Genomic DNA, 22,136 nt, shown 5'->3' with positions numbered 1-22,136 from the left:
CGGAGAGTTTCATAATCAAAATATATATATATATATATATAATTATAAAAGAAAGTACGGTACGGTTATGGGAGTTATACGGTGTGGTAACCCTAGATCTCCCGTCCATGAAGAAGTTTCACGTGTTTACCTGATTCGCCCTCTAGCCTCCCAGAAATAGTTGCTTTGTTTTTGAATTTTTAACCTTAAGTAAATAATTTAAAGTTTAGAATAGATTGTGATAAATGTACAGATAAATTTAAAACATTTCTAGCTTAGTTTTACTCGTACACGTAAAGTATTTCTATGTTAAAAGTTTCAAAGTTTAGTCAGGCCACTCAGGCCTATGGAACTCTCCGCGCGAGCTCGGATTTATGCCTACGAATCTCGTCTCGCCGGCGGTACAAAAGCCAGCTAGTTGGTTGCCACAGGCGCACACCCACGCATGTCACCGCGCGCTATGCCAAAAAATGTCTACGTCACGAACAAATAACACAGTTTGTAGTGTGGGGATGAAGAAACAACAAAACAAATAAAATAGTACATTTTACAACTAGTGTGAAAAGAATGTCTCTTCACCACTAGTACCGAGGTATCTTGCCACGAGCTGAAAGCGAGTGGCAAGACTCGGTACGAGTGGTAAAAAGACATTTCACACGTGTTGTAAACGACGTTTTTTAATACAATTGCGAAAAAATAATAAATTAATATATCATTAGTAGAATCATACCACCAAACCAAACCAAAACCAAAACTACCTATACAGCCCGCGATACGCGAGCTGCCGCAGCCCGCGATACCTTCATACTCGTGCGCGCCCCGGCCGCGGCCGCCGCGGGCCCGGCGCGGGTTGGTCAACGACACCTCATAACTCATGAGGCCCTGGTACCTGCTCCGCGCTAAATTCAATTTTAACTGCGTTTCGAAAGTATAGTTTGGAACTAAAAAGTAAAAAGCACTAGTTCGAGAAATTGAGCTTCTCGCACGCTACGCAGCCACAAAAAGTACCACTTTTTGAGCAACTGTATTAAAAAATCGTTTTTTCTTCTTTTAGACAGATTAGGAAAAGTAAGCAGGCATCATTATCAACATATGTAGGTAGGTACTTACACCTACTGTTGTTATTTTTACGGTATCTATCATATCATATCGTTCCTATCTACAGTATCTACCTAGATTGTATCTACAAGCTACGTAGGTATAATTAAATTGTTTTAAAAATAATGTTTTTTACGACATATTTATAGTTAGATATAAGGCACCTAAGTAGGTATTTGAAAGAAGCGTCGGCAACCCTAGAGTTGTGTCGGCGCGCGCGGTGCGGGGAGCGCCGCGCTGAAGGTCACTCCATTGTATTTTTGTGTAGGTATCAAAACAGAACAGAAATAGGTATTTCCCTTATCTGTTCGTAAGAACTATCATATAATCTGTGGTTTAGTTAAAAAGGATCCGTATGCTAGTGCGCACCAAAATTATAAATCTAATTATTAAGAATATTATTTTGGAACGTTTTTCTATGAAAGGTATTTTGGGACAAGTACGGACTATTTTTCGACAAGTTGGTGAGCTCTCACTGCTTATTTTATTTATCAATGATATACCTAACTTTTTGATGGCATCGCTTTTACGTGAACACTAATTTTGGCATTCCTTATACTTGTTATGGAGTTAAGCATGGATCCTAAATTTACGTTATATAGGCTACCTAATACAAAAAAATCATGACAGGGTCATACCATACTTTTAAAAAAATCATCCAACCTACACATCCTAAAACCGCGATTTTTGAAAAAAGTTCAAAATAAGTTTGAAACTCATTTTAACTAATTATGTTCCCGTTGGAAGTTACATAGAGTCCCAACGCGAAACCATCTGTAAATAAACCGCCTTGATGCATCAATGTCATAGTGATAACATATCGTTTATAATAACAATAACATTGCAGTAATACCCCCTATTATAGAGCGCTTCTGCTCGTTCCCGTGATCCTATGTCATGATCACTGACTTGACTATTCACGACGCCTTGGTGACTGAGTCTTTTACAAGGTGTTCGAGGTAGTAGTTGTACTACTAAGTACCTAATGCAGTAATATCAACATTTTCCGCCGGCCTAGCCACGCCCGTAACCAATCAAATCGTTCCGAATTAAAAAGACAAGTTCACAGTGACCAGTTGAAAGCTTACCTACTTTCGAATTAGGAACGGTTTGATTGGTTACGAACATACGAGCATCGCTAGTCCGGCGGACAATGATTTTTCTGCATTATTAACGCGAACGCACTTTATAGGTAGGTAGGTAATAAAATTCAAACAAATGATTCTAATGAATACATTTATTCCTTCAACGTAGTCAAGTTGTCATCAATGCCCTTCATCTATGCTGATATTGAGGTTTTCTGGCTTGTAGTCAGCGTCGACCACTCTGTTGGCGATGATGTGTTTGTAGACCAGCGCGGATTTGCGAGCAGTTCGCGTCCTCTCGGCCGATTCGTAGTCCACCTCGTAAAGACCAAAGCGCTCTCTGTTGAAACAATGATAAGTTAATGTCAGGTACGTTAAGTATTATTCTCTTTATTTATCTTTCATCTTAGGCTAGGTTTTTATAATATGGATATAAAAGTAAAATACAAAAACACTTACAAAACATTACGAAAAATATATAAACACATTATAAAAAACCTAACCTAGGGTACCGCCGGCAGCGGGGCAAGGCCCAAGCTGCCGGTGGTCAGGGCCGCAGAGAGAGGAACCGGCGGACTATCCGCGCCGTGTCCAAGATCACCGCCTTCTGCATCTGACCCTTGATCCAACCACCCAGTTCACCAGTTATAGATTTCTGAGTTGCAAACTTCCACGACTCGCGCGGTATCTGAAGGCAGACCATCTAAGTTCGCAAATTGCGCGCATCTTTCTCTTTTAATCCAATTAAGGCGTAATTAGAATGACAGAGAAAGATATATTAAACATAATATTGTCTTCGGTTACCGCGATAGTTACTCATGAAATAAAACTATGAAAACGCGATATAATCCGTTTTCATAGTTTTATTTCATATATTAACCATATTAATAACCGGTCACTCACGTATTTTAAGTCGAAAAACGCCCCACATGTTTCACTCCGTACCGAGTAGGTCATCGGGAGCTTGCGTTGACGGCGAGTGACCCGTTATTAATATGTTTAATATGTCTGTGTCTCACGGAAGTTTTGTTATTAAGACAGGGAAATATGCTCGCGATTTTCTAACTTCAGTGTTCGCGGTAGGCCCTCTGCTCTAGGAGTTATTATATTACATCTACCCTTTTTCCCAGGTAGCATTTATACGTCATTATGACGTCAGGGACTTCTTTATGGCGTCATAATGACGTCATTGTTACGTCATTATGACGTCGCTGATGTCACTTTGCTACTTGGGTTCAGATCACCTTTTGCTCAAAAGGACAGAAAAATATATATGTTCTTTCTCTGTCACTTAACAGCAAAATAGATTTCTGATGTTTCGACTTAAAGTTTGACTAAGGGCCACTTGCACCAATCACTAACCCGGGGTTAACCGGTTAAACCTGGTGTTGCCATTGTTATCAGTACAATTTGACACTGGGTTAACGGTTTAAGCGGCCGACCCCGGGTTAGTAGGATAGTGCAAGCGGCGCTTAAACTTAGTTTCCAAAATTGCGAAATTTTTCAAACTCGGAAATTTCTCCTAAATTCAATACAATTGCCTATGAGCAAAAAAAATTTCTCCTTCCTAAAAGAAAACCTGTCTGTACATTACTTACGTGTATCCCTCCATCCACTCAAAATTGTCCATTAAACTCCAGGCCATGTATCCTTTTAGCTGGACTCCCTCATCCAGCACATCCAGCGCGTCGTCCAGCGCGGCTCTGTAGTAACGGATGCGATCGTCATCCTCAAGACCGCCGGTTGATGACCATCCATTCTCCGTCACGTATATGACTGGGCTGCTGTATCTGTTGTGTACGTCGGTTAAGGTGTTGTATAAGCTGCGGGGCGCTTGCTGTTGAACAACGTTCTTGATTAGATAGCCACCGCAGCTAGAGTAAGAATAGCGCCTGGATAAAGTGTAATAGCAATCATGCAATTTGAGCATATACTTAATTGCGTATGTACACAAATTATCAGGCACTTCATTATTTCAATTCCACCCTGCTTTCGACCCTCTTAAGGGATGATTTTCGGGATAAAAACTATCCTATGTCCTTCTCCGGGACTCAAATATCTCTATGCCCAATTTCAACCAAATCGGTTCAGCGGTTTAATCGTGAAGAGTTAACAGACAGACAGACTTTCGCATTTATAATAGTACTAGCTTTTGCCCGCGACTTCGTCTGCGTGGACTTAGTAACAGCAGCTAAAGTAAGTGTAGCGCCTGAAAAAATTCTCATAGCAATCATTCAATTTGAGCATATTATGCACACAAATTAGCAGGCACTTCATTAATTATCCCAATTCCAGCCCGCTTTTTACTTTCTTAAGGGATGATTTTCGGGATAAAAACTATCCTATGTCCTTCTCAGGGACTCAACCTATCTCTATGCCAAATTTCATCTAAATCAATTCAGCGGTTTAAGCGTGAAGAGGGAACACACAGACGGACAGACAGACAGACAAACAGACAGACAGACAGAGACAGACTTTCGCATTTATAATATTAGTATGGATATGGATGGATTACCATAACGTAACAAGGTTGTCCGAGTTTGAGCAAATATTAGTGCAAGTGTGTCACTGTCATCACCCGGTTTTTTTTAACGATGTTATCATGCCATGAGTCACCAGGGTGTGTATTTAGAAACTTGAAATATGATGCTAATTTAGATCAATGTCGTAACCATCCGCTTTGGCATATGTAATGGCTTAGAACGAGTGCTAACCTACGGTTCCGTTTTGGTTTCGGTCGAACGTACATACGTGATGTATATACACGATGCGTACATACATAAAAAACTACAAAGACATTTTTCAAGAAAAACAACATATATACCTACAACTTACACTGTGTTAATGTAATATAAAAGTATGTATTAACCTTAGTAATATGTTAGGTAATCATTAAATTTAGATTAAGGTACTAACTTTGAAAACGAGTGCATCATTTCGCCGTTAAACGCAAGTTTGGCGAACCTAGTATAAGTTTAAAATGTATTATACATTTTTGAAAAAAAAAAGAACACTAATAAATATATCCTAATTATGTACGGGGATGATGCTTACTCCGTCGGCGTGCTACGGCGTAGCGCAACTGACAACTGCGCGTCGAAAGTGCAGCTAGTAAAGTTTGATCGTATCTAGAGTAAAAACCGGCCAAGTGCAAGTCGGACTCGCGCACGAAGGGTTCCGTACCATTACGCAAAAAAACGGCAAATAAATCACGTTTGTTGTATGGGAGCCCCAGTATTTTATTCTGTTTTTAGTATTTGTTGTTATAGCGGCAATAGAAATACATCATCTGTGAAAATTTCAACTATCTAGCTATCACGGTTCGTGAGATACAGCCTGGTAAAAAACGGACAGACAGACAGACAGCGGAGTCTTAGTAATGGGGTCCCGTTTTTACCCTTTGGGTACGGAACTAAAAATGAATATGATCTAATTTATAGAAAATTTATGTAGAATCTTTTGTCCGAACTAATTATAATGCTATTCGTAAAGATATTCGGGATATGAGAAAAAATCTGAAAAAGGTAACGTACAGTTCTTTACTAGCTTCAATCTCTTAACATTATATAAAGTTATACAATGTGTGGCCTGTAATAGGAGCAAAAAATTAAACTGTAGGCTATACTCCTCAAACTGACCAACATTTGTTCAGCGACTTTTAAAAATAATGAAGACTTTAGACTTCGTATTTTTCATACAAAATAAATTTATATTATCTTCAATGTACGCCATTATCTTTGTGATTGACGTTGCCTGTCACACCTTAAACATAACAAAATTCGCAATACATTGCGTCTTGGAAAAAACTTTAAAGTGTATTAAAAATCAAAACACAAGTTATTTTAATAAAGACGTGAAAAAGACACTGTTTAAGGCTTCTGCCAATCTTTTTATACCTGCAGCCTGTGGGCCGGCTATACGCAGCGAGCGTACAATGCTCTACGAATACAGTACAATAACGTTTTCAGGATGCTGATGGGACTGCCGCGTCACTGTAGTGCGTCCGGAATGTTCGCGGAGGCGCACACGGACGACTTTTTTACGATTATACGCAACAGATCGGCGTCACTTATGCGGAGACTGTGTGGCAGTAACAATAGTATCCTGAAAACGTTGGCAGGTAAGATAGATGCACCATTACTCAAACACTGGAACAGTCTACACGTGTCCGCAACAGATGTTGAGAAATGGTGCATCTAGATTGCCTAGATTTTATTCTAGCTGTTATTGTAGTTTATTTTATAATTTATGTGTGTGTTTTGTGAATTGTAATTGCATGTCACTAACCTTATTTCATTCTAAGTTTTGTTGTATTTACTAACACTATATGGATCAAAATGATTCGAATCAAATAAATAATTGAAATTGAAATATTTTTAAAAGTCGCTGAACAAATGTTGGTCGGTATGAGGAGTACTGCCTACAGTTTAATTTTTTGCTCCTATTACAGGCCACACATTGTATAAAGTACGAGTATATACCTATACAGACTTACTTTTAACCAGGAAGACGCTGACTGAGGCCATTCATCTGGCGCAAACGTGCCAACATCCGCATCATCCAGCAGCCCCGGCACAGGATATTCTCCTTTATAATCACTAGCTGACACAAAAGCGGCTGTGTAGTGATTAATACCATAGAAGTCCGAAGCGCCTTTCACGAGGGCTATCTCTTCCTCAGTGAACTCTGGGAGACGAGATCTGGGGTAGCCCTGTTCCTTGCTTTTAGCGGCAACGCGCTCAGTCAACTCCTTGGGGAAGCCACCTTGCTCCGAGAAAATGGGATCGGAGTATATGGCCCACTGAAAGGATAAGGAATAAAACTCTTGTTTCGAACAATTTACCAGGACCCATTTTTATAGAAGTGGCAGTTCTTTATGGCATTTTACATGTACAGTTGACTGTGAATTCGGTATTTTTTAACGAGAAATTTTTTTTTCTATGGGGCAGGTCGTCCTAGTCGGCTAACCCTCCATACAAGTACCAAAAACTTTTCGTCAAAAAAAATTTTTCATATAATTTTTCCTAACAAGAACACGATACCGATCGAATATTTATTTATATTTTTGACCTCATTACAAAGGAGTAATGTGCAAAAGTGTATATAAACATAATAATATATCTGTGACGTCGACTGTACCTGGTAAAAGCACAGAACCCCTACCGAATTATTAGACTAAAGCCACCTGTAGCCTATTGGTTAAAATTACACCACGAAAGAGAGGTAGCTAAAATGCTAGAAAAATGACGCAAATAAATTCCTTTTAAAAGATTCGCCAAAAGACCTTGGATGAGACAAGGACAATGTTGAATTTATTAATAAAATGAATGTTTAGAAATTAAGGTATTTGATTTTTCCTAAATTATAGGCAGATTTGAGCTTTCAGACAAACAATTAATAACTTTTCTTATCTGAAACCTCATTTGGACTAAAAACTTACCTGTGCTTGGTTATAAAGTTCAGAAGCCGCCTTATCCTCCTCAGAATCCGTCATTGGCGGGTAATAGTTAACGTTGATCGTGATTCCACACTCCCCGCCCTGGCTGGGCTTAAAGTCGTTGTTGTACGCGTGGTACGCCTTCGCGTGAGCCACCACCAAGTACTTCGCGCACAAATACTCCCCTATACCAGTGGCATTCAGCTGAGGGGCTTTTGTTGTCCAACCGTAACCTTGATAACATATTTCTTTAGGCTCATTAAACGTTATCCAATGTTTAACACGATCACCAAATGAGGAAAATGCTACTCTAGCGTAATCCTCAAACCATTGACTAATGAGGGGGTTTGTAAATCCTCCCAGCTCTTGGAGTTTCTGAGGCAAATCCCAATGGTACAGCGTTATCATGGGCTTGATGTTGTACTTGAGCATTTCATCGATGTAGTTGTTGTAGAAGTCAACTCCCGCTTGATTTATTTGGTTGGAGAAGCCGGTGGGCAGAATTCTGGACCAGGACAGAGAGAATCTGTACGCATCTAGACCTAACTCCCTCATCATCTCTACGTCCCGTTTGTAGTTGTGGTAGGTATCGTCTGCGATGTCTCCGTTGCTCTGGTCTTTGATCACGTCCGGCTTGTTGTGGGTCATGTGGTCCCATATGTTTTCTCCTTTGCCTAAAAAAGCGCAGTAAGCTAGCTATCTATATGAGCTATCGTATCTTATCGTATCGTATCTTAACTGTATGGCCAAGTTATGGTTTCATTTAAGTCTTCCAGATTTTCGTAGCGATAGATATCCGATCTAAATCCATACTAATATTATAAATGCGAAAGTCTGTCAGTCTGTTTGTCTGTCTGTCTGTGTCTTACCTCTTCAATCTTGGAAATTTGGCATAGAGATAGTTTGAGTCCCGGGGAACGACATAGGATAGTTTTGATGTCGGAAATCATGCCTAAGGATAGTGAAAAGGGGGGTGAAATTGAGAGATTTAATTAATTGCCTGATAATTGATATCAAGCAATTAAGCTTGTCCTCAAATTGAATGATTGCTATTTCACTTTATCCAGGCGCTAAACTTACTCTAGCTAATTCCACGCAGACGAAAAGTCGAAGAAGAATCAAACATCGAGAACTACTCTACCTCCCTAACCCTCGAATACGCAAGATTAATAGGGAGGCAGATAACGAAATTTCTATTTTCTGTGACGACCCTCAGAACCTTGATCTTACCATCTTCATTCCAAGCGCCCTCTATTTGGTAGGACGCGGTGGCACAGCCAAAGAGGAAATCATCAGGAAACCTCCTCTCCTGCTTGACGTATGCGGCATTGCTGCCAAGCACTGCTAAACTGCAACACAATTTAATTTATTGTAGAATGTAGGATGTTGATGTGAAGGTTAGTAGTTTTGTAAATATACATGTTATATTTTTAATGATATAAACAGATTAAAGTTTGAATTTTTTTTTGTGCCCGATCGGGATTTGAACCTGCAACCATGTTACGCTAGATGCTTTTCATTAACTTGCATTGCTAGGAATTTGTAGGTACAGCGAACGCTGAAAATGGGTTCTAACTGCATATTAATTTACTAAAAAGTAACTATGACTATACTCGTCTTGTAACTCTAAAACTAAACCAATGAATGGTAACTCAAATGAAAATGGAATGCAAAGATGTGCCTTAAAGGGGATCCCGTTGTTTGCCATAATTATTGAAAGTCATAATGTAATTAGTCATAACTCTGAAACCGTTAACGTTTCAGGATTTTCGTAAGGTTATCCTGTAGATACTGGCCGCGCGCGAATTCCGTGCACGGCTGAGGAATGTTAGGAATGTTAGGCGTCATGACAGAGTGGTGTCATTTTGTACGTACGGGCGTGGCGCACACCGCGGAATTGGCACGTGGACAGTAGGTTAGGTTAGTTTTGTTTTATGGCAATCCTGAAAATTTACGCGTTTCTGAGAAAAACAAAATTATGAATAACGAAAATTCGGACAAACAATACATTATGACTTACAACTTAATGAGAAACAATACAGATCCGCCTTAAAGATATGCTTTACCAGAGTATAACTCTGCCCTGCTAACACCAATTAGCGGTAACTCAAATAAAAATGGAATGCAAAGATGTGCCTTAAAGATATGCTTTACCGGAGAATTCCATTTGTTTTTCAAATATCGAAAAATAAATGGACAGAACTAAGGTTGTGGCCGATATTACACATCTGGCAACTTGAGGAAAGTTCCAAAAAAAGTTAGCAAAATTCTGGAATTTGAAAATGGAAACTTTCTTTCAAAGAATCTCCCATTTCGGAAATGGACAAACAAAATATTTGGGTTGTACTGGTAAAAAATACCCTCAAATTCTCTAATTTATGAATCGATAAAACTTCAACCTTTCGTATGTGTGTTGGAACCTCAGCAGTGCCGGATAGAGCAGAACAAATCGTTCTCGAGAGACAAAACGCAAAAAAGGCCACAAATTCGATCAGGATCCTTATCATATACAAGAGGTTAAGCCAATAAACATGAGAAAATGTTCATTATAGGCGTATCATCATCATCATCATCATGTCAGCCGATAGACGTCCACTGCTGGACATAGGCCTCCCCCAAGGCTCGCCACTCCGACCGATCCTGTGCCGCTCGCAACCACCGAATTCCCGCGACTTTCACCAGGTCGTCGCTCCATCTCGTTGGAGGCCTACCGGCAGTTCGTCTTCCGGTAGGCGTATAGACCTATTTATATTATTAAATTATTATTACCTTAAAAGGACGAGTAGCTGCATGGCTGCCATCAGCAAACAACATTTAGATCAAGTCCCACCTATTCTTATATATCGAGTGGCTGCACATACATACCTATCTACTTATCTTGTATGTTGTTATTGCAACTGCAACTAGGGTTATTCTCGCAAACAAAATATATAATTAAACTAAGATAAAAGAAAATTCAAAAAATTATACGAAAGTAAATTGTTTATGATACCGGTCTAACCAGTTTTTTTTAAATCAATATCGTAATTTTAAATAAGTAGGTATACTCTGTCAAGCAATTTCCGTCAGTAGAAAAGAGCGGCAAATTAAAAAAAAATTAGGGACGAAGTTTTATAGTCCCATAAAAAATTTGAAATTCGCACCGTTTGCTACTGACAAATTTGTTTGACCAGCTATATGTATACAACTAAAAACTTTATATATTTTTACAATAAAATAAAATAAATTTAGGGTAGGGTTTATTTTTAGGGTTCCGTACCTCAAAAGGAAAAAACGGAACCTTTATAGGATCACTCGTGCGTCTGTCTGTCTGTCTGTCCGTCTGTCACAGCCTATTTTCTCCGAAACTACTGGACCAATTAAGTTGAAATTTGGTACACATATGTAAGTTTGTGACCCAAAGATGTACATATAACGTAAACATATTAATTTTAAACACGGGGGCCACTTTTGGGGGATAAATGAGAACTATGCTAACTGTGCTAAGTGAACTATGATTTAGACGTACCAGCATCAGCTGCCTGTCTAAAATGAAATAATAATAATAATAAATTAAAAAATAAAGTTTGTCAAACTATATCGTGTTACATATCAAATGAAAGAGCTTATTATATAAAAAAAATAAAAAAAAAAATATTTTTTTTTAATAATTTTAAGATAAATAGTTTAGAAGTTATTTAAGAAAATAGGCAAAAAATTACCATCCCCCCCTTTATCTCCGAAACTACTGGGTCAAAAAATTTTAAAAAAATACACAAAATAGATCTTTACCTATAGATCACCGGAAAACCTATTAGAAATGTGCAGTCAAGCGTGAGTCGGACTTAATTACTTAGTTTTTGATCCGACCCCTACGGGTTTTTTAGACATTTCACATAAAAAATACATTGTTTAAATTGTGTAATGTACGGAACCCTTGGAAGGCAAGTCCGACTCGCACTTGGCCGGTTTTTTGAAAATGACCTACTAAAAATAGATAACATTACAATAACCTCAAGTATCCTAGATGTCGCTGTTTGGGGGGGCCCATCTAATCTTGTGGGTGCGAGTGCCGACTCATTGCCGACTGCCGGAAATAATATTGTATACCATTTTATTAGGCAGTCCGGTTTTATATCCCATAGCCCAGTATTTGGTCCATCGCTTTCACCAGTTTCCCCCAGTTCATTTTAGATTTCATCAACTTCGGCTACGGTTCCACGCTCGCCTCTTAAATGGCCGGAATTTTTTTCCGTGATGGAAAAGACTTCAGGTATTTTAATGTTTATTAGCTTCTATCCGCAACTTCGCCCGCGTGGAATGAGATGTCCTTTCTCGTGCCTCAAACTCTCCATACCAAATTTCATCTAAATCGGTTCTGCTGTTTAAGCGTGAAGAGGTAACATAACACAGAGAAACAGATACTTCCGCATTTATGTATAATATCAACATTAGAAAACTGTAGATATGTATTGAGGAAGTCTATCTAAAGATGAATATTTAAAATTAAAGTGGTTTATTAACATAATTTGTAATTTGTTACAGAATTTACCTTGTTTGTACGAAAATCAGTCAATACACGTTTAAGAAGGTGATGTAATAGAAAGATTGTAGAGCGTATCTTATTTTGAGAATACCTAGGAAATAATATCTCATGATTAAGATGAAGTGGCCCATGACAGTTGTAAGAGATGAAAAAATGTTTTTAAGAATTTAAACGTGCCATCCTGTACAACCCGGGGATAACTTTAGAGCTCTTGCCCACTGACGTCCAGTTTTTTACAGGATACGGTTTTCTGCAGGATTCCGTTTTAGTAGTATACGCGATAGTTCACACGAGCATTATGTTTGCAGGATACTCATACTACAGAAAACGGGATCCTGCAGAAAACCGTATCCCGTAAAAAACTGGACGTCAGTGGAAAAGCGGCCTTAATGGTGCTCCCAAATTGGTAAACGATGTTATACATCATTTTATAACAGCCAATGTGGGAGCACCATAAGACCGCATCGTCCGTCCAGTGGCGCCCTCATTGGAGGAATTGTGTTTTTTAACCCTTAAATGCATAATTGAGGCTCGAACTGATGGATTCCAGGCCATAATGCGTAAGCGTACTGCCTCACTGATGCGGAGGTTGCGCGGTAGCTCCAACAGTCTGTTGCATGTGCTGGCCGAGAGGCTAGACTGCCCGTTCCAACACCACTGGATGCTGTTGCATGTACAGCAGTAGTGTTTGGAATGTGGCAGTCTTCATTATGTAAAGTTAGATGTGATATACATTTTTTATTTGTAATTTAATGTGTTTACTAACATTAGCATATTAAGATTAATTTAATTGTATTACTAACAAATTATATGGGCATTTGCCTGAAATAAATAAATTGAATTGAATTGAATAATTATGTATATATGCATCGTATATTTGATGGTCCGTGGCTCAATATGCAGCTATCCAAAATCACATTTATTACTTTTATACAGCATGACACATCTATTTCAATTTATTAAAAAGTTATACAAAAATCATGCATTTAAGGGTTAAAAAATCTATTAATTGTGGTGTTCCATGGCTAAAGGGTCCTTATGGAGGTCCTCGATATGGAGTTAAGCATGGATCCTGAATCTTCGTTATATAAGCTGCCTACCTAATACAAAAAGTACCATACTTTTTATTGAAAAATCATCAAACCTACACATGCTAAAACCGCGTTTTTGAGAAAAAGTTAAAAGAAGTGTGAAACGCATTTTAACTATATTTCCGTTAGAAGTTACATAGGTGATGATTAATTATCTATATCTTAAGGTGTTTTTCTTCAAAATACACCAATATTTATTTCAATGTCACTTACAGATTGTGAAAAATTAGGCTTTGATTACAGCAAGTCGCCGAGAATATGAAATTAGGGAAAAAATCTTTGTGTTAATTATTCTTCAATATTTTGCTATCTATAACATATTATGTGGTTGGATATATTTTAATTAACAAGTTGGGATAGAAATAAGAACCAAAAATTTAGGAAATCAACATTTTTTAATTTAAACTACAAAATGTAATTCTCTAAAGTTTACCCCACCGATATAAATATACCAAATCTGTGTATTTGTGGTATTTTCTATAAAAAGGACCTTATTGTCGATGTCGCTTACGCCATTATTAACGATGCTCCGATATAAATAATGCCGCGCGACGCTGTGCGGCGTAAGCGCCATCGACAATAAGGTCCCTTTTCATAGAAAATGTCCCATATATTAAATCTGTGGTTTACGCACTGTTTTAACAATTTAGTGAAGACAGTGAAGTGTAACTTCCAACGGAACCATGGATAAAATGCGTTTCAAACTTCTTTTAACTTTTTCTCAAAAATCGCAGTTTTAGGATGTGTGAGGTTAGATATATTAAATTATTTTAAAGCGATTAAGTCGAATAGCTCGACATGTTTCGATCCAATTTACGAAGACCGTCTTCACGGAGCAACGACACGTCTTCACTGGTCAAGGGCGCGCCGTGTAGTCTCACAGGAGTTTTATAGTTAAAATTGTAGGTTAGATGTTTTTTTTTAAGTATGGTGCTTAGGGTCATGACCAACAACACGGTCGATGGCCTCTTAATGGTATTTCAAACTGTTTGGTGAAGATCATTTTATTTTTTACTGATATAATAATATAGGTACTGAGGAAGTCTATCTAAAGATGTACCTTATGTAATAAGTACAATAAAACGGCTTTATTAACATACTAGCTTTTGCCCGCGACTTCGTCTGTGTGGACTTAGTAGCAGCAGCTAAAGTAAGTATAGCGCCTGGAAAAATTCTCATAGCAATCATTCAATTTGAGCATATTATGCACACAAATTAGCAGGCACTCCATTAATTATCTCAATTCCACCCCGCTTTTTACTTTCTTAAGGGATGATTATCGGGATAAAAACTATCCTATGTCCTTCTCAAGGACTCAACCTATCTCTATCCCAAATTTCATCTAAATCGATTCAGCGGTTTAAGCGTGAAGAGGGAACACACAGACAGAAAGACAGACAGACAGACAGACTTTCGCATTTATAATATTATTAGTATGGATTGCAATTTATTTTAGAATTAGCCTTGTTCGTACCATATACAGTCACGTCACAATTTCAATTTCTGAAAACATTCAACTCGCGTGAGATGTTGTGCCTAATAGACCGCGAGCCAGGAACTGATTTCCATGACCAATCGCCTCCCGGGCGATAACTCGTATAGTGGTTAACGGCTATGTATGATGAACCCTCGTGGACGTCAGCTGCTGCTCCGTTGGTGGATTGAGGAATGGCAGCCACCGAAACACGAAAAAAAATTCACCATCGACTCCCGTTTGCTACTTTGTCAGATGATACGTAGTTTAGATGCTATTGTGAATTAAAAAATCTTCAGCCGCTTGTATCGCGGTGGAAAGAACGGCAGCTGGTGGCCTGAACATGTAAAAAATAAGCGCTTTACCTTTTTATAATAGTTTTTTTTTTTATTGAAGTTAAGCACAATTTGAAAACTATAAGTGTCAGTTGCACCATCCGCACTTGACAGACTGATCAACGTCTCCCGGCGCGCCGCGGCGGTTTACTATGAAACTTTCCATACAATAAAATTTTGCGAACTCTTTAACGATGACACACAGTTTGGTGCAACCGACCCTTAGTCTTGACAATATACGTCCAAAGACAATATTGTAGAGAATTTTATGAAGAATATACTTCTAGACATTTTTATTATAGCTTTCACAGTTTTCATCAAAATTTATAAGAACTAAAAATGGACACATAAAAGTGGGGGGAGGGAGGGAAACAGTAACTTCTCGGCGTTTTTCTACTTCTATTTATTCTTATAAACCTAAAAGCTATATGCATGCCAAGTTTCGTGCTTTCTGCCGGATGGGACCATAGTTGAGGCTAAGAAGCCGCACTAATATTAAAACAGCTTCACTCGTAATTATAAGTCGGATTTTTTTTAATTGAAAATTTAACAAGATTTACAACATTATAAGTACCTTAGTGTAATGTTTCACCAAACTGTGAAACAGTTTGTCGGCGATGCGCTATAAAATAATCTTAATAAACTAAATAGGTAAACTAAAAATTAAGTAATCAGTTAAGTATAGCATTAGGAACATACTTATACGTAGGTATCTTAAATCTATCTTACAGTATCTACATGTTCAGAGACAGTATCAATTGGTCGGAATGTTCGACATAATTCCTTCAAGAGCCGACGCGTGTGTGACTCTTACTAAGTACTTAATTATCTGCTGTGACTGGAAAAAAACCTGTGTGACCTGTTTTAACATATTCAAAACATCCAATATTTTCTATTTGTTCTTTATCAATGTCCCTCGTCGATGTTCATAGTCCAGTCCTCTGGACGACAGTCGGCGGTGACAGCAGTACGTGTGCGTAACACCTCTTTGTAGAAGAACGCAGACAGACGGGGAGTCCGCGTCTTTTCGGGTGATGAGAAATCCACGGCGTACAGGCCGAAACGCTCGCTGCGGATAGAAATATTGTGTTACATGGGAATATTCTATGTATTCGGTGTGGAATCGGACCATATACTAAGGAAAACAAATTAAAAATAGCATTTATATGATACCGCTTGTTCATGTTCCAGTTCGCTAGTTGGTGTCGGTTTATTCACTTTCTTCTACCGAGATTTAAAATTAATTTTGTTTTATCCTGGTCATATTGGCAACGAGTATAGTGGCATTTCATACCTTTAGTGCTCCAAAGAAAACAGTATTTGAGGCTTCAGCCAAGATTATCACTAAGATCAGAGAGAGAGAGAGATCAATTAATAAAATTGGAAAAAACTTACGTATATCCCCTCATCCACTCAAAATTATCCATTAAACTCCAGGCCGTATAACCCTTCAGCTTCACCCCCTCATCTATAGCATCCAGCATCTGCTCCATTATGGTAGCGTAATACGTGACTCGGTCCTCATCAATGAGACTGGCGTCGGGAGCGTTGGACCAGCCGCTTTCGGTAACGTAGACATCGGGGTTATTGTAACGCTGGCTAAGGAGGGTCAGGCAGCCGTAAAGGCTGTTGGGGACTAGCTGGAAGGGTATTCAGACTTTAGATATGGCAGAATGTTTAGAAAGAAGAAAATTTTGTAGTTATGTATGTATTTACTTGATGTATGTAAATTATAGTTACAGTAGGTAAATTAAAATAACAATTAGCGTTTTACCACGACTGCCAGCAGTGTCCAACTGACATAATTATTCGCTAACGGCTGCGTAACTACGTTCTGTATATCTCGCTCGCACTAATATGCGAGTACGAGCGAGATGCATAGAAAAGAAAGGTTACGCACACGCTAGCGAATATGTCAGTGTAAAACTGGTGGTAGCCGTGGACATGTGTGGACGATATGTGAGCATTATGTTTAATTTTCAATTACATATTTATCAAAAACTGTAATAGATGACTGTAACTGTGATATTTATCCTTTGAATCTTATCAATAAATGTTGGGTTGACTTTACGTCTCTCCTGTGGAATATAGCCAAAGTTATGTGCTATGAAGCTTATTTTGAACCCTTACGCGAATAAAGAGAACTCCTTTTCTGTTAGCTTTTGTTTGAAAATCTGTGTATGACTAGTTCGTAAAGCTTGGTTACATACTTACATAATTCCAAACCGCCTGGCCCTTCAACCACGTCTCATCAACAGTCCATCCAACATCTATATCGTCATACATCGACGGCACCGCTTGCGGCGTCTTATACTTCGTCGCTGAAACGATGTTCCCTGAATAATGGTTCAGACCTAGGAAATCATAAGTGCCTTGGACGTAAACCCTTTCTTCTTCTGTGAAGGACAACAATCGGGAACGAGGGAAACCTTGCTCAGCACTCTTCTTGGCGACTATGTTTGATAATTCTTTGGGGAAACCGCCTTCGGGTAAGTAGATAGGATCGGTGTAAAGCGCCCACTGTAACAAAGAAATCATTTTAATGTTAATACTGATCATGACTATGAAATAATGTTATTTTATTTAGATTGCTTGGCTTCGGCATGAATGCATGTAAAGTTTCCAAAAAGTTGAAAAATATCTGGTAATAAGATTAAGAAGCATCCATTTTCGTAATGATAATCTCTTTCTCGGTACAAAATATGAGAAATTTCGCTATGTTGGGGACTTTCCGTCGGCACATAACTACCTGCATGCATCTAAAGAAAAAAGGAACCTTATGTGAAATTGAATAATATTCTTACTGTAGCTTGGTTCAACAAATCCACCGCCCGTGCGTCTTCATCCGAGTCCGTATCAGGCATATACCATTGCAAATTAATAGTAAACCCGCACTGCCCACCTTGTGACGGCTTGAAATCATTATTATACGCATGATACGCCCTCGCGTGACCCATCACTAAATGCTTAGCACACAGGTACTCCCCAATACCAGTAGCATTTACTTGAGGCACCTTAGCCGCAGACCCATATCCTTGATAACAGATCTGCATAGGCTCGTTAAAAGTGATCCACAACTTTACTCTGTCTCCGAAAAGACTGTATGCAACTCTTGCGTAGTCTTCAAACCATTCTTCGAATAAAGGGTTTGCAAAGCCGCCTAAATCTTGAAGTTTTTGGGGTAAGTCCCAATGGTACAGCGTTACTATAGGTTGGATGTTGTATTTCAGCATTTCGTCGATATATTTGTTATAAAAGTCGACGCCAGCTTGGTTGATGTAGTTGGGGAAGCCAGAAGGGAGGATTCTGGGCCAGGATAGTGAGAAACGGTAGCAGTCCAGGCCGAGTTCTCTCATCATTTCGACATCTCTCTTGTAGTTGTGGTAGGAGTCACCGGACACGTCGCCATTGCTTTGATCGTCAATGATGGTAGGGTCACGGTGGGTGTTGTAGTCCCAAATATTTTCGCCTTTGCCTGAAAGGAAAGCAACCGGGTTCTATACTTCTGAGAGAGTAGTGCCCTTATAAAAAAAGAATCAGGAGACTTGAATCTACATCATACTAAAATTTTGTGAGATTTGACTGAAACCACTTTTTCTTTTTAGGGTTCCGTACCCAATGGGGAAAAACGGGACCCTATAGATTTCGCTGTCCGTCCGTCTATCACCAGACTGTATCTCATGAACCGTGATAGCTAGACAGTTGAAATTTTCACAGATGATGTATTTCTGTTGTCGCTATAACAGCAAATACTAAAAACAGAATAAAATAAATATTCAAGTGGGGCTCCCATACAACAAACGTGATTTTTTTGCCGTTTTTTGCGTAATGGTACGGAATTGAACCCTTCGTGCGGGAGTCCGATTTGCACTTACTTGGCCGGTTTCTTCCTATTTTTTCTGTGGGGTACTTTTCATACCTAGGGCTTAGTATATGAAAATCGATTCTCCAACATTGTGCGAGTTTAAGTTAGGCTTACCATCTTCATCCCAAGCGCCCTCGATCTGGTACGAAGCGGTGGCAGTACCGAAGATGAAATCATCAGGGAACCGACGCTGCTGCCGCGGCACAGCGCTGGCGGCTGCGATCACCACTACACTGGGAATACAAATAATAACAATACGTTTCTCTCTCTCTGGTCGGTCTCGGTCCCTCATGTCTGAGGATCGTGGTATCAGGGTTGCATCTGGAGCGGATGATCTGCCTCCACCGGTTTCTGTCCAACGCACACACACACCGCAATACGTTTAGGTCGGTTTATATCTACAGACATTGAAAGTGCCAGACACGTGCCGTGCCAGAGAGAATAATATTGTTCTAAAGACTGTACCGTAAAATGGGGTGAGTAGGTTTTGCGGGGAGAGTTAGGTTATTATGAATGGGGTTTGAAAAGGGGGTGAGGTGGGTTTTTAACTTTTTAGGGCTACTGCTACAAAAATAATGTATTCCAATTAAAAATGGAGCTATAGTAATAATCATAATAAAAAAAACGATCCAACAATATTCCAAAATCACCTTTGTATGAAAACCCATCTCACCCCAATTACGAGGGATTACGAGGTGAGGTGGTTTTTCCTGTTTATCGTCAAAGTTATGAAATGGAACTACCCAAAATAAAATACAAACGTCCGGAACACTTATTACACCATTCAGTTTGCATATGTAAAAATAAAATGTTATCGAGGTTCGAATGTCAGTTTTGCTCCAACTCACCCCATTTTACGGTGCACGATGAAACCCGGCCATGCATGATCTTGTATATCACTGGGCAGTGTTGGCCGAAACGTTAATGCAATTAACCATTAACCAGTACAAATTGAACCGTAAACTGTAACCGTCCGTTACGAAACTGTAAAATTCGGCGAACACTGTCACTGGGTATATATTTTTACCGAATGCACATATTCAAGCAGTTCTTTTATTTTAACTATCTGTAATTATTGCAATTTATAATAAAAATTTAATCATATTACAATAAATGGGCTTCTGTGAGTTTTCGCCAAATATATTCCATGATACCTTTTTTTTTATAATCTTCACTCGCTTCGTATTCGTACCACAATGCCACAATTGCATTTATATTTTCACTAGCTTTTGCCCGCGACTTCGTCTGCGTGGAATTAGTAATTTGGGTACCTTAATTCTTAAACAAATCTGCTTTTTAATACATCCTTTTTTCACCCCCAAATTGGTCCACACTATACATTTCCACCCCATTTTTTACACCCTTAAGGGATGATTTCGGGGATAAAATTATTCTATATCCTTTCCCACAGCTCAAACTATCCCCATATCAAGTTTCATTTAAATCGGTTATTGATTCCCCATACAAATTTTAACCCCCCTTTTCACCCCCTTGAGGGGTGAGTTCTGGGATAAAAAGTATCCTATGTCCTTCCCCGGGACTCAAACTATCTGTATACCAAATTTCAACTAAATCGGTTCAGCGGTTTAAGCTTGAAGAGGTAACACAGACAGACAGACAGACTTTTGCATTTATAATATTAAGTACTAGCTATTGCCCGCGACTTCGTCTGCGTGGACTTAGTAACCGCAGCTAGAGTAAGAATAGCGCCTGGAAAAAAATTCATAGCAATCTAAATTTGAGCATATTATGCACACAAATTAGCAGGCACTCCGTTAATTATCTCAATTCCATCCCGCTTTTTACTTTCTTAAGGGATGATTTTCGGGATAAAAACTATCCTATGTCCTTCTCAGGAACTCAACCTATCTCTATGCCAAATTTCATCTAAATCGGTTCAGTGGTTTAAGCGTGAAGAGGGAACACACAGACAGACAGACAGACAGACTTTCGCATTTATAATATTAGTATGGATTAGTATATTAGTATATATTGGTATATAGTATATTAGTATATATTAGTATATTAGTATTAGTATATTAGTATTAGTATAATTAGTATATAAGCAAGATATATACAGTGGTACTACGTAAACGAAATTAATAACTAGCTTAAATCTAAAATAGGCCCTTGAGGCATTGTACCAAGGATGCTGGCGGCATTTCCCCGCTGTATCGCAATGCTGATACGTTGTGCGAGAAAGCCGCCAGCTCTTCGGTCACCAGTTACGTCAACCAGACGCTTCGCGATTTCTGCAAACAACTTATGCGCGCTGGGACCCCATGGACCTAGAGTTTCAACTCCAAAGTATATAAGTATATTAGTATTAGTATTAGTATGGATGGATAAGCTGTTTTATACTCATTAGAATGTCAGCTTACCAAAAATTCACTTTATCAAAAAATTGTTGTTGGAGACCGTTATTAGTTTTAAAATGTCTATAACGATACCCCACATCAATGGGTTAAAGCGATAAAAAAATGTATTGCAGGTAGGTACCCTACAAGTTAGGTGCGACTACATTTTTTTATGAAATAAAACTATGAAAAACGGATTATATCGCGTATATTGAATTTATAATACATCCATATATATCATGATACTTTATCATGTAAGGATTTTATTTTATGGGGATGTATTATAAATTCAATATACGCGATATAATCCGTTTTTCATAGTTTTATTTCATGAGTAACTATCGCGGTAACCGAAGACAATATTACATTTTTTTAATTTGCCGCCTTTTTCTATAGACAAAGTGGCTGTGTCACAGCATATCTTACAAGGTACATAATTTTACACTGTTTTTTTATTTATTTAAGAGCATTTTTTTTTCCTCTATCAGGCGCAAGCGCAAGATTTTTTTTTATTTGCCAAGAAAAGGGTTAAACCAAAACCACAATTGCCCCGACCGGGGTGCACCTACCTCAATAGTATAGATAACTTCATCACTGTGTGACAAACAACCGACTGAAATCGAGATAACAACGATTCGTCTGATATACCCATCCCAATCCTTTATCCTTACAACTGCCAGCATAAATGTGTCGTTTTCAAGCAAAAGGTACATTGTCGCTTGCCATAAGGACGCTCTGAAGGTTTTTCGTATAAAAATACAAGCAATTTTCGTCCTTACGGTAAGCGACAATGTGGTACCTTTTGCTTGAAAACGACACAAATAAAGAACACGTATTAAGGTGCAGTAGGTTCAGACAGCAAAGTTACTGAAAAATCGTAGCGCTTTTTT

At 38.6% G+C, this 22,136-nt stretch overlaps 1 protein-coding gene across 1 annotated transcript; it reads right to left on the bottom strand.

Annotated features, from left to right (window-relative positions):
- Positions 1-2,311: 2,311 nt before the first annotated feature.
- LOC134750771 (lactase/phlorizin hydrolase-like) lies at positions 2,312-21,864 on the bottom strand. Its single transcript, XM_063686013.1, has 12 exons — positions 21,816-21,864; positions 19,004-19,122; positions 17,829-18,499; positions 17,239-17,544; positions 16,420-16,664; positions 15,936-16,093; positions 10,369-10,393; positions 8,830-8,948; positions 7,603-8,273; positions 6,658-6,963; positions 3,761-3,999; positions 2,312-2,502 (listed from the first exon to the last, which is right to left on the bottom strand). Exons 1-12 carry the CDS (start codon positions 21,836-21,838, stop codon positions 2,343-2,345), a joined length of 3,042 nt encoding a protein of 1,013 aa, XP_063542083.1. The 5' UTR covers positions 21,839-21,864; the 3' UTR covers positions 2,312-2,342.
- Positions 21,865-22,136: the final 272 nt, after the last annotated feature.

This window comes from Cydia strobilella, chromosome 20, assembly GCF_947568885.1.
Source record: "Cydia strobilella chromosome 20, ilCydStro3.1, whole genome shotgun sequence".
In the NCBI taxonomy this organism is placed as follows: Eukaryota; Metazoa; Arthropoda; class Insecta; order Lepidoptera; family Tortricidae; genus Cydia; species Cydia strobilella.
This window is presented reverse-complemented; position numbering and strand designations above follow the sequence as displayed.

What these genes read in the sequence shown, in the direction of transcription:
- LOC134750771 (XM_063686013.1), bottom strand. Translation starts at nt 21,838, where the DNA reads ATGAAGTTATCTATACTATTGAG. An exon ending in ATTTGTTGAACCAAGCTACA is followed by an intron (nt 17,545 to 17,828) that starts GTAAGAATATTA and finishes TCTTTGTTACAG; the next exon opens with TGGGCGCTTTACACCGATCC. An exon ending in CAGCGTCTTCCTGGTTAAAA is followed by an intron (nt 4,000 to 6,657) that starts GTAAGTCTGTAT and finishes GTTGTTCAACAG; the next exon opens with CAAGCGCCCCGCAGCTTATA.